The sequence below is a fragment of the Oncorhynchus nerka genome, linkage group LG20 (assembly GCF_034236695.1).
Source record: "Oncorhynchus nerka isolate Pitt River linkage group LG20, Oner_Uvic_2.0, whole genome shotgun sequence".
Classification (NCBI taxonomy): domain Eukaryota; kingdom Metazoa; phylum Chordata; class Actinopteri; order Salmoniformes; family Salmonidae; genus Oncorhynchus; species Oncorhynchus nerka.
Genome location: NC_088415.1, coordinates 94,540,236 through 94,553,627, shown reverse-complemented (window position 1 = coordinate 94,553,627; position 13,392 = coordinate 94,540,236). Strand labels below are relative to the sequence as shown.

Sequence of the window (13,392 nt, the reverse complement as noted above, 5' to 3'; positions counted from 1 at the left end):
TATCAGTTTGCCGTGTGTATCAGTTTGCCGTGTGTATCAGGTCGCCGTGTGTATCAGGTCGCCGTGTGTATCAGTTCGCCGTGTGTATCAGGTCGCCGTGTGTATCAGTTCGCCGTGTGTATCAGTTCGCCGTGTGTAATCAAGAATGGTCCACCACCCAAAAAGGGCATCCAGCCAACTTGACACAACTGTGGGAAGCATTGGAGTCAACATGGGCCAGCATCCCTGTGGTACACTTTCGACACCTTGTAGAGTCCAAAGTCAGTCATTTTACCTCTACTGCAGTAGGACATTTCAGTACTCTTTCCACCCCTGTCAATCTTGAAGTAGTGGCTTTCCTTGTTCTGAGGCCTTGAAGTAGTGGCTTTCCTTGTTCTGAGGCCTTGAAGTAATGGCTTTCCTTGTTCTGAGGCCTTGAAGTAGTGGCTTTCCTTGCTCTGAGGCCTTGAAGTAGTGGCTTTCCTTGCTCTGAGGCCTTGAAGTAGTGGCTTTCCTTGTTCTGAGGCCTTGAAGTAGTGGCTTTCCTTGCTCCGAGGCCTTGAAGTAGTGGCTTTCCTTGCTCCGAGGCCTTGAAGTAGTGGCTTTCCTTGTTCTGAGGCCTTGAAGTAGTGGCTTTCCTTGTTCTGAGGCCTTGAAGTAGTGGCTTTCTTTTCACCGAGGCCTTGAAGTAGTGGCTTTCCTTGCTCTGCAAGAGACGCAGCTTTTGAGAAGTCGCATATAACGATGCTTCGTGGGTGGCAGTTGTCGTTGTGTTCAGAGGGTCCCTGGTTCGAGTCCAGGATGGGGCAAGGAGAGAGCAATACTGTTATATATACATTTACATGTATTGTTGTCTCTACCTTCTTGCCCTTGGAGCTGTTGTCTGTGCCCAGTAATGTTTGTACCATGTTGTGTTGCTACCATGCTGTGTTGCTACCATGTTGTGGTGCTACCATGTTGTGTTTCTACCATGTTCTGCTGCCATGTTGTGTTGCTACCATGTTGTGCTGCTACCATGCTGTGCTGCTACCATGTTGTGTTGCTGCCATGTTGTGTTGCTACCATGCTGTGCTGCTACCCTGTATAGACAGGGCTGTAGTCATAATGACACTATAGACAGGGCTGTAGTCATAATGACACTATAGACAGGGCTGTAGTCATAATAATGATACTATAGACAGGGCTGTAGTCATAATAATGATGCTATAGACAGGGCTGTAGTCATAATAATGATACTATAGACAGGGCTGTAGTCATAATGATACTATAGACAGGGCTGTAGTCATAATAATGATGCTATAGACAGGGCTGTAGTCATAATAATGATACTATAGACAGGGCTGTAGTCATAATAATGATACTATAGACAGGGCTGTAGTCATAATAATGATGCTATAGACAGGGCTGTAGTCATAATAATGATACTATAGACAGGGCTGTAGTCATAATGATACTATAGACAGGGCTGTAGTCATAATAATGACACTATAGACAGGGCTGTAGTCATAATGACACTATAGACAGGGCTGTAGTCATAATAATGATGCTATAGACAGGGCTGTAGTCATAATAATGACACTATAGACAGGGCTGTAGTCATAATAATGATACTATAGACAGGGCTGTAGTCATAATAATGACACTATAGACAGGGCTGTAGTCATAATGACACTATAGACAGGGCTGTAGTCATAATAATGATGCTATAGACAGGGCTGTAGTCATAATAATGACACTATAGACAGGGCTGTAGTCATAATAATGACACTATAGACAGGGCTGTAGTCATAATAATAATACTATAGACAGGGCTGTAGTCATAATAATGATACTATAGACAGGGCTGTAGTCATAATGACACTATAGACAGGGCTGTAGTCATAATAATGATGCTATAGACAGGGCTGTAGTCATAATAATGATACTATAGACAGGGCTGTAGTCATAATAATGACACTATAGACAGGGCTGTAGTCATAATGACACTATAGACAGGGCTGTAGTCATAATAATGATACTATAGACAGGGCTGTAGTCATAATGATGCTATAGACAGGGCTGTAGTCATAATAATGATACTATAGACAGGGCTGTAGTCATAATGACACTATAGACAGGGCTGTAGTCATAATGACACTATAGACAGGGCTGTAGTCATAATAATGATACTATAGACAGGGCTGTAGTCATAATAATGATACTATAGACAGGGCTGTAGTCATAATGACACTATAGACAGGGCTGTAGTCATAATGACACTATAGACAGGGCTGTAGTCATAATAATGATACTATAGACAGGTCTGTAGTCATAATGATACTATAGACAGGGCTGTAGTCATAATAATGATACTATAGACAGGGCTGTAGTCATAATAATGATACTATAGACAGGGCTGTAGTCATAATAATGATACTATAGACAGGGCTGTAGTCATAATGACACTATAGACAGGGCTGTAGTCATAATGATACTATAGACAGGGCTGTAGTCATAATAATGATACTATAGACAGGGCTGTAGTCATAATGACACTATAGACAGGGCTGTAGTCATAATAATGTGAGTCATACAACAAGCTTTTTCAGGCTGCTTCCTTTTGAAATCTGAATCTGGGTCATGATGCAGTGATTCACCAACTACAGAGTCAGACCATACCTTAAGACTGTAGAGCTGCTCTGTGTGCAGGCTTTGGTTCTAGTCCTGCACTAAACACACCTGTTTCAAAGAGTCAACTTATCATGGTATTCAGTCCGGACCGGAATGTGTTTCATCGGGTGTGTTCATGCCTGGCTGGAACACAAGCATGCACGCAGTAACACTCCGTGGAGATATTTTTAAAGTAATGGTCTGCCTGTCTGTCTGTCTGTCTGTCTGTCTGTCTGTCTCTCTGCAGGCCCCAGTGAGCTGGATCTCAGTCTCCTAGGAGACAATACTAGTCTGGTAGATGTCCCATTCAGAAATGAGGAGCAGGTAAGAACAGAGCACTTCTCATCCTCCTCTCCTATATTCCTCTCTTCTATTCTCTTCTTCTCCTCTCTTCTCTCCCCCTGTTCTCCTCTCCTCTCCTCTCCTCTCCTCTCCTCTCTCTTTCTCCTCTCATCTCCTCTCCTCTCCTCTCCTCTCCTCTCCTCTCCTCTCCTCTCCTCTCCTCTCCTCCTTCTCCCTCTAATTCCATGTAAAGTGATTTTACTCTTAGGGGAAAAGCACCATAATAAGGCTCTGGTCTATAGTAGTGCACTATATAGGGAATAGGGCTCTGGTCTATAGTAGTGCACTATATAGGGAATAGGGCTCTGGTCTATAGTAGTACCAATATATAGGGAATAGGGCTCTGGTCTATAGTAGTGCACTATATAGGGAATAGGGCTCTGGTCTATAGTAGTGCACTATATAGGGAATAGGGCTCTGGTCTATAGTAGTGCACTATATAGGGAATAGGGCTCTGGTCTATAGGAGTGCACTATATAGGGAATAGGGCTCTGGTCTATAGTAGTCCACTATATAGGGAATAGGGCTCTGGTCTATAGTAGTCCACTATATAGGTGAATAGGGCTCTGGTCTATAGTAGTGCACTATATAGGGAATAGGGCTCTGGTCTATAGTAGTGCACTATATAGGAATAGGACTCTGGTCTACAGTAGTGCACTATATAGGGAATAGGGCTCTGGTCTACAGTAGTGTACTATATAGGAATAGGGCTCTGGTCTATAGTAGTACCACTATATAGGGAATAGGGCTCTGGTCTATAGTAGTACCACTATATAGGGAATAGGGCTCTGGTCTATAGTAGTACCACTATATAGGAATAGGGCTCTGGTCTATAGTAGTACCACTATATAGGGAATAGGGCTCTGGTCTATAGTAGTACCACTATATAGGGAATAGGGCTCTGGTCTATAGTAGTACCACTATATAGGAATAGGGCTCTGGTCTATAGTAGTACCACTATATAGGAATAGGGCTCTGGTCTATAGTAGCACTATATAGGGAATATGACTCTGGTCTATAGTAGTGCACTATATAGGGAATAGGGCTCTGGTCTACAGTAGTGCACTATATAGGGAATAGGGCTCTGGTCTACAGTAGTGCACTATATAGGGAATAGGGCTCTGGTCTATAGTAGTGCACTATATAGGGAATAGGGCTCTGGTCTATAGTAGTACCACTATATAGGGAATAGGGCTCTGGTCTATAGTAGTACCAATATATAGGGAATAGGGCTCTGGTCTATAGTAGTGCACTATATAGGGAATAGGGCTCTGGTCTATAGTAGTGCACTATATAGGGAATAGGGCTCTGGTCTATAGTAGTACCAATATATAGGGAATAGGGCTCTGGTCTATAGTAGTGCACTATATAGGGAATAGGGCTCTGGTCTATAGTAGTGCACTATATAGGAATAGGGCTCTGGTCTATAGTAGTGCACTATATAGGGAATAGGGCTCTGGTCTATAGGAGTGCACTATATAGGGAATAGGGCTCTGGTCTATAGTAGTCCACTATATAGGAATAGGGCTCTGGTCTATAGTAGTCCACTATATAGGTGAATAGGGCTCTGGTCTATAGTAGTGCACTATATAGGAATAGGGCTCTGGTCTATAGTAGTGCACTATATAGGGAATAGGACTCTGGTCTACAGTAGTGCACTATATAGGGAATAGGGCTCTGGTCTACAGTAGTGCACTATATAGGGAATAGGGCTCTGGTCTATAGTAGTACCACTATATAGGGAATAGGGCTCTGGTCTATAGTAGTACCACTATATAGGAATAGGGCTCTGGTCTATAGTAGTACCACTATATAGGAATAGGGCTCTGGTCTATAGTAGTACCACTATATAGGAATAGGGCTCTGGTCTATAGTAGTACCACTATATAGGAATAGGGCTCTGGTCTATAGTAGTACCACTATATAGGAATAGGGCTCTGGTCTATAGTAGTACCACTATATAGGGAATAGGGCTCTGGTCTATAGTAGTGCACTATATAGGGAATATGACTCTGGTCTATAGTAGTGCACTATAGGGAATAGGGCTCTGGTCTACAGTAGTGCACTATATAGGGAATAGGGCTCTGGTCTATAGTAGTGCACTATATAGGAATAGGGCTCTGGTCTATAGTAGTGCACTATATAGGGAATAGGGCTCTGGTCTACAGTAGTGCACTATATAGGAATAGGGCTCTGGTCTATAGTAGTGCACTATATAGGGAATAGGGCTCTGGTCTATAGTAGTACCACTATATAGGGAATAGGGCTCTGGTCTATAGTAGTACCACTATATAGGGAATAGGGCTCTGGTCTATAGTAGTGCACTATATAGGGAATAGGGCTCTGGTCTATAGTAGTGCACTATATAGGGAATAGGGCTCTGGTCTACAGTAGTGCACTATATAGGGAATAGGGCTGTGGTCTATAGTAGTGCACTATATAGGGAATAGGGCTCTGGTCTATAGTAGTGCACTATATAGGGAATAGGGCTCTGGTCTATAGTAGTGCACTATATAGGGAATAGGGCTCTGGTCTATAGTAGTACACTATATAGCGAATAGGGCTCTGGTCTATAGTAGTGCACTATATAGGGAATAGGGCTCTGGTCTGCAGTAGTGCACTATATAGGCAAAAGGGCTCTGGTCTATAGTAGTGCACTATATAGGGAATAGGGCTCTGGTCTATAGTAGTACCACTATATAGGGAATAGGGCTCTGGTCTATAGTAGTACCACTATATAGGGAATAGGGCTCTGGTCTATAGTAGTACCACTATATAGGGAATAGGGCTCTGGTCTATAGTAGTACCACTATATAGGGAATAGGGCTCTGGTCTATAGTAGTACCACTATATAGGGAATAGGGCTCTGGTCTATAGTAGTACCACTATATAGGGAATAGGGCTCTGGTCTATAGTAGTACCACTATATAGGGAATAGGGCTCTGGTCTATAGTAGTGCACTATATAGGGAATATGACTCTGGTCTATAGTAGTGCACTATATAGGGAATAGGGCTCTGGTCTACAGTAGTGCACTATATAGGGAATAGGGCTCTGGTCTACAGTAGTGCACTATATAGGGAATAGGGCTCTGGTCTATAGTAGTGCACTATATAGGGAATAGGGCTCTGGTCTACAGTAGTGCACTATATAGGGAATAGGGCTCTGGTCTATAGTAGTGCACTATATAGGGAATAGGGCTCTGGTCTATAGTAGTACCACTATATAGGGAATAGGGCTCTGGTCTATAGTAGTACCACTATATAGGAATAGGGCTCTGGTCTATAGTAGTGCACTATATAGGAATAGGGCTCTGGTCTATAGTAGTGCACTATATAGGAATAGGGCTCTGGTCTACAGTAGTGCACTATATAGGAATAGGGCTGTGGTCTATAGTAGTGCACTATATAGGGAATAGGGCTCTGGTCTATAGTAGTTGCACTATATAGGGAATAGGGCTCTGGTCTATAGTAGTGCACTATATATAGGAATAGGGCTCTGGTCTATAGTAGTACACTATATAGGGAATAGGGCTCTGGTCTATAGTAGTGCACTATATAGGAATAGGGCTCTGGTCTGCAGTAGTGCACTATATAGGCAAAGGGCTCTGGTCTATAGTAGTGCACTATATAGGGAATAGGGCTCTGGTCTATAGTAGTACCACTATATAGGGAATAGGGCTCTGGTCTATAGTAGTACCACTATATAGGGAATAGGGCTCTGGTCTATAGTAGTACCACTATATAGGAATAGGGGCTCTGGTCTATAGTAGTACCACTATATAGGGAATAGGGCTCTGGTCTATAGTAGTACCACTATATAGGGAATAGGGCTCTGGTCTACAGTAGTGCACTATATAGGGAATAGGGCTCTGGTCTACAGTAGTGCACTATATAGGGAATAGGGCTCTGGTCTATAGTAGTGCACTATATAGGGAATAGGGCTCTGGTCTACAGTAGTGCACTATATAGGGAATAGGGCTCTGGTCTATAGTAGTGCACTATATAGGGAATAGGGCTCTGGTCTATAGTAGTACCACTATATAGGGAATAGGGCTCTGGTCTATAGTAGTACCACTATATAGGGAATAGGGCTCTGGTCTATAGTAGTGCACTATATAGGGAATAGGGCTCTGGTCTATAGTAGTGCACTATATAGGGAATAGGGCTCTGGTCTACAGTAGTGCACTATATAGGGAATAGGGCTGTGGTCTATAGTAGTGCACTATATAGGGAATAGGGCTCTGGTCTATAGTAGTGCACTATATAGGGAATAGGGCTCTGGTCTATAGTAGTGCACTATATAGGGAATAGGGCTCTGGTCTATAGTAGTACACTATATAGGGAATAGGGCTCTGGTCTATAGTAGTGCACTATATAGGGAATAGGGCTCTGGTCTGCAGTAGTGCACTATATAGGCAAAAGGGCTCTGGTCTATAGTAGTGCACTATATAGGGAATAGGGCTCTGGTCTATAGTAGTACCACTATATAGGGAATAGGGCTCTGGTCTATAGTAGTACCACTATATAGGGAATAGGGCTCTGGTCTATAGTAGTACCACTATATAGGGAATAGGGCTCTGGTCTATAGTAGTACCACTATATAGGAATAGGGCTCTGGTCTATAGTAGTACCACTATATAGGAATAGGGCTCTGGTCTATAGTAGTACCACTATATAGGGAATAGGGCTCTGGTCTATAGTAGTACCACTATATAGGGAATAGGGCTCTGGTCTATAGTAGTGCACTATATAGGAATATGACTCTGGTCTATAGTAGTGCACTATATAGGGAATAGGGCTCTGGTCTACAGTAGTGCACTATATAGGGAATAGGGCTCTGGTCTACAGTAGTGCACTATATAGGGAATAGGGCTCTGGTCTATAGTAGTGCACTATATAGGGAATAGGGCTCTGGTCTACAGTAGTGCACTATATAGGGAATAGGGCTCTGGTCTACAGTAGTGCACTATATAGGGAATAGGGCTCTGGTCTATAGTAGTACCACTATATAGGGAATAGGGCTCTGGTCTATAGTAGTGCACTATATAGGGAATAGGGCTCTGGTCTACAGTAGTGCACTATATAGGGAATAGGGCTGTGGTCTACAGTAGTGCACTATATAGGGAATAGGGCTCTGGTCTATAGTAGTGCACTATATAGGGAATAGGGCTCTGGTCTATAGTAGTGCACTATATAGGGAATAGGGCTCTGGTCTATAGTAGTACACTATATAGGGAATAGGGCTCTGGTCTATAGTAGTGCACTATATAGGGAATAGGGCTCTGGTCTGCAGTAGTGCACTATATAGGCAAAAGGGCTCTGGTCTATAGTAGTGCACTATATAGGGAATAGGGCTCTGGTCTATAGTAGTACCACTATATAGGGAATAGGGCTCTGGTCTATAGTAGTACCACTATTTAGGGAATAGGGCTCTGGTCTATAGTAGTACCACTATATAGGGAATAGGGCTCTGGTCTATAGTAGTACCACTATATAGGGAATAGGGCTCTGGTCTATAGTAGTACCACTATATAGGGAATAGGGCTCTGGTCTATAGTAGTGCACTATATAGGGAATATGACTCTGGTCTATAGTAGTGCACTATATAGGGAATAGGGCTCTGGTCTACAGTAGTGCACTATATAGGGAATAGGGCTCTGGTCTACAGTAGTGCACTATATAGGGAATAGGGCTCTGGTCTATAGTAGTGCACTATATAGGGAATAGGGCTCTGGTCTACAGTAGTGCACTATATAGGGAATAGGGCTCTGGTCTACAGTAGTGCACTATATAGGGAATAGGGCTCTGGTCTATAGTAGTACCACTATATAGGGAATAGGGCTCTGGTCTATAGTAGTGCACTATATAGGGAATAGGGCTCTGGTCTACAGTAGTGCACTATATAGGGAATAGGGCTGTGGTCTACAGTAGTGCACTATATAGGGAATAGGGCTCTGGTCTATAGTAGTGCACTATATAGGGAATAGGGCTCTGGTCTATAGTAGTGCACTATATAGGGAATAGGGCTCTGGTCTATAGTAGTACACTATATAGGGAATAGGGCTCTGGTCTATAGTAGTGCACTATATAGGAATAGGGCTCTGGTCTGCAGTAGTGCACTATATAGGCAAAAGGGCTCTGGTCTATAGTAGTGCACTATATAGGAATAGGGCTCTGGTCTATAGTAGTACCACTATATAGGGAATAGGGCTCTGGTCTATAGTAGTACCACTATTTAGGGAATAGGGCTCTGGTCTATAGTAGTGCACTATATAGGGAATAGGGCTCTGGTCTATAGTAGTGCACTATATAGGGAAAAGGGCTCTGGTCTATAGTAGTGCACTATATAGGGAACAGGGCTCTGGTCTATAGTAGTGTACTATATAGGGAATAGGGCTCTGGTCTATAGTAGTGTACTATATAGGGAACAGGGCTCTGGTCTATAGTAGTGCACTATATAGGGAATAGGTCTCTGGTCTATAGTAGTGCACTATATAGGGAATAGGGCTCTGGTCTATAGTAGTACCACTATATAGGGAATATGGCTCTGGTCTATAGTAGTGCACTATATAGGGAATAGGGCTCTGGTCTATAGTAGTGCACTATATAGGGAATAGGGCTCTGGTCTACAGTAGTGCACTATATAGGGAATAGGGCTCTGGTCTATAGTAGTGCACTATAGGGAATAGGGATCTGGTCTATAGTAGTGCACTATATAGGGAATAGGGCTCTGGTCTATAGTAGTACACTACATAGGGAATAGGGCTCTGGTCTATAGTAGTGCACTATATAGGGAATAGGGCTCAGGTCTATAGTAGTACACTATATAGGGAATAGGGCTCTGGTCTATAGTAGTGTACTATATAGGGAATAGGGCTCTGGTCTATAGTAGTGCACTCTATAGGGAATAGGGCTCTGGTCTATAGTAGTACCACTATATAGGAATAGGACTCTGGTCTATAGTAGTACCACTATATAGGAACAGGGCTCTGGTCTATAGTAGTGCACTATATAGGGAACAGGGCTCTGGTCTATAGTAGTACCACTATATAGGGAATAGGGCTCTGGTCTATAGTAGTACCACTATATAGGGAATAGTGTTCTGGTACATAGTAGTGTACTATATAGGGAATAGGACTCTGGTCTATAGTAGTGCACTATATAGGGAATAGGGCTCTGGTCTAGAGTAGTGCACTATATAGGGAATAGGGCTCTGGTCTATAGTAGTACCACTATATAGGGAATAGGGCTCTGGTCTATAGTAGTACCACTATATAGGGAATAGGGCTCTGGTCTATAGTAGTACCACTATATAGGGAATAGGGCTCTGGTCTATAGTAGTGCACTATATAGGGAATAGGGCTCTGGTCTATAGTAGTGCACTATATAGGGAATAGGGCTCTGGTCTACAGTAGTGCACTATATAGGGAATAGGGCTCTGGTCTATAGTAGTGCACTATATAGGGAATAGGGCTCTGGTCTATAGTAGTGCACTATATAGGGAATAGGGCTCTGGTCTACAGTAGTGCACTATATAGGGAATAGGGCTCTGGTCTATAGTAGTGCACTATATAGGGAATAGGGCTCTGGTCTATAGTAGTACCACTATATAGGGAATAGGGCTCTGGTCTATAGTAGTACCAATATATAGGGAATAGGGCTCTGGTCTATAGTAGTGCACTATATAGGGAATAGGGCTCTGGTCTATAGTAGTGCACTATATAGGGAATAGGGCTCTGGTCTATAGTAGTGCACTATATAGGGAATAGGGCTCTGGTCTATAGGAGTGCACTATATAGGGAATAGGGCTCTGGTCTATAGTAGTCCACTATATAGGGAATAGGGCTCTGGTCTATAGTAGTCCACTATATAGGTGAATAGGGCTCTGGTCTATAGTAGTGCACTATATAGGGAATAGGGCTCTGGTCTATAGTAGTGCACTATATAGGGAATAGGACTCTGGTCTACAGTAGTGCACTATATAGGGAATAGGGCTCTGGTCTACAGTAGTGCACTATATAGGGAATAGGGCTCTGGTCTATAGTAGTACCACTATATAGGGAATAGGGCTCTGGTCTATAGTAGTACCACTATATAGGGAATAGGGCTCTGGTCTATAGTAGTGCACTATATAGGGAATAGGGCTCTGGTCTATAGTAGTACCACTATATAGGGAATAGGGCTCTGGTCTATAGTAGTACCACTATATAGGGAATAGGGCTCTGGTCTATAGTAGTACCACTATATAGGGAATAGGGCTCTGGTCTATAGTAGTACCACTATATAGGGAATAGGGCTCTGGTCTATAGTAGTGCACTATAGGGAATAGGACTCTGGTCTATAGTAGTACCACTATATAGGAACAGGGCTCTGGTCTATAGTAGTGCACTATATAGGGAACAGGGCTCTGGTCTATAGTAGTACCACTATATAGGGAATAGTGCTCTGGTACATAGTAGTGTACTATATAGGGAATAGGACTCTGGTCTATAGTAGTGCACTATATAGGGAATAGGGCACTGGTCTAGAGTAGTGCACTATATAGGAATAGGGCTCTGGTCTATAGTAGTACCACTATATAGGAATAGGGCTCTGGTCTATAGTAGTACCACTATATAGGAATAGGGCTCTGGTCTATAGTAGTACCACTATATAGGGAATAGGGCTCTGGTCTATAGTAGTGCACTATATAGGGAATAGGGCTCTGGTCTATAGTAGTGCACTATATAGGGAATAGGACTCTGGTCTACAGTAGTGCACTATATAGGGAATAGGGCACTGGTCTAGAGTAGTGCACTATATAGGGAATAGGGCTCTGGTCTATAGGAGTGCACTATATAGGGAATAGGGCTCTGGTCTATAGTAGTCCACTATATAGGGAATAGGGCTCTGGTCTATAGTAGTCCACTATATAGGTGAATAGGGCTCTGGTCTATAGTAGTGCACTATATAGGGAATAGGGCTCTGGTCTATAGTAATGCACTATATAGGGAATAGGACTCTGGTCTACAGTAGTGCACTATATAGGGAATAGGACTCTGGTCTACAGTAGTGCACTATATAGGGAATAGGGCTCTGGTCTATAGTAGTACCACTATATAGGGAATAGGGCTCTGGTCTATAGTAGTGCACTATATAGGGAATAGGGCTCTGGTCTATAGTAGTGCACTATATAGGGAATAGGGCTCTGGTCTATAGTAGTGCACTATATAGGGAATAGGGCTCTGGTCTATAGGAGTGCACTATATAGGGAATAGGGCTCTGGTCTATAGTAGTCCACTATATAGGGAATAGGGCTCTGGTCTATAGTAGTCCACTATATAGGTGAATAGGGCTCTGGTCTATAGTAGTGCACTATATAGGGAATAGGGCTCTGGTCTATAGTAGTGCACTATATAGTGGAATAGGACTCTGGTCTACAGTAGTGCACTATATAGGGAATAGGGCTCTGGTCTTCAGTAGTGCACTATATAGGGAATAGGGCTCTGGTCTATAGTAGTACCACTATATAGGGAATAGGGCTCTGGTCTATAGTAGTACCACTATATAGGGAATAGGGCTCTGGTCTATAGTAGTACCACTATATAGGGAATAGGGCTCTGGTCTATAGTAGTGCACTATATAGGAATATGACTCTGGTCTATAGTAGTGCACTATATAGGGAATAGGGCTCTGGTCTACAGTAGTGCACTATATAGGGAATAGGGCTCTGGTCTATAGTAGTGCACTATATAGGGAATAGGGCTCTGGTCTATAGTAGTGCACTATATAGGGAATAGGGCTCTGGTCTACAGTAGTGCACTATATAGGGAATAGGGCTCTGGTCTATAGTAGTGCACTATATAGGAATAGGGCTCTGGTCTATAGTAGTACCACTATATAGGGAATAGGGCTCTGGTCTATAGTAGTACCACTATATAGGGAATAGGGCTCTGGTCTATAGTAGTGCACTATATAGGGAATAGGGCTCTGGTCTATAGTAGTGCACTATATAGGAATAGGGCTCTGGTCTACAGTAGTGCACTATATAGGGAATAGGGCTGTGGTCTATAGTAGTGCACTATATAGGGAATAGGGCTCTCGTCTATAGTAGTGCACTATATAGGAATAGGGCTCTGGTCTATAGTAGTGCACTATATAGGGAATAGGGCTCTGGTCTATAGTAGTACACTATATAGGGAATAGGGCTCTGGTCTATAGTAGTGCACTATATAGGGAATAGGGCTCTGGTCTGCAGTAGTGCACTATATAGGCAAAAGGGCTCTGGTCTATAGTAGTGCACTATATAGGGAATAGGGCTCTGGTCTATAGTAGTACCACTATATAGGGAATAGGGCTCTGGTCTATAGTAGTACCACTATATAGGGAATAGGGCTCTGGTCTATAGTAGTACCACTATATAGGGAATAGGGCTCTGGTCT

The 13,392-nt window shown here is 43.0% G+C and overlaps 1 protein-coding gene across 1 annotated transcript in view; it reads left to right on the top strand.

The window, feature by feature from the left end:
- The window catches only part of LOC115127675 (adenylate kinase isoenzyme 5-like), a 201,024-nt gene that overhangs the window by 156,646 nt on the left and 30,986 nt on the right, over positions 1-13,392 (top strand). Inside the window, exon 8 of the mRNA XM_065006109.1 lies at positions 2,876-2,952. Coding sequence (XP_064862181.1) covers positions 2,876-2,952 — 77 coding nt within the window. The remainder of the gene's footprint in view (positions 1-2,875; positions 2,953-13,392) is intronic.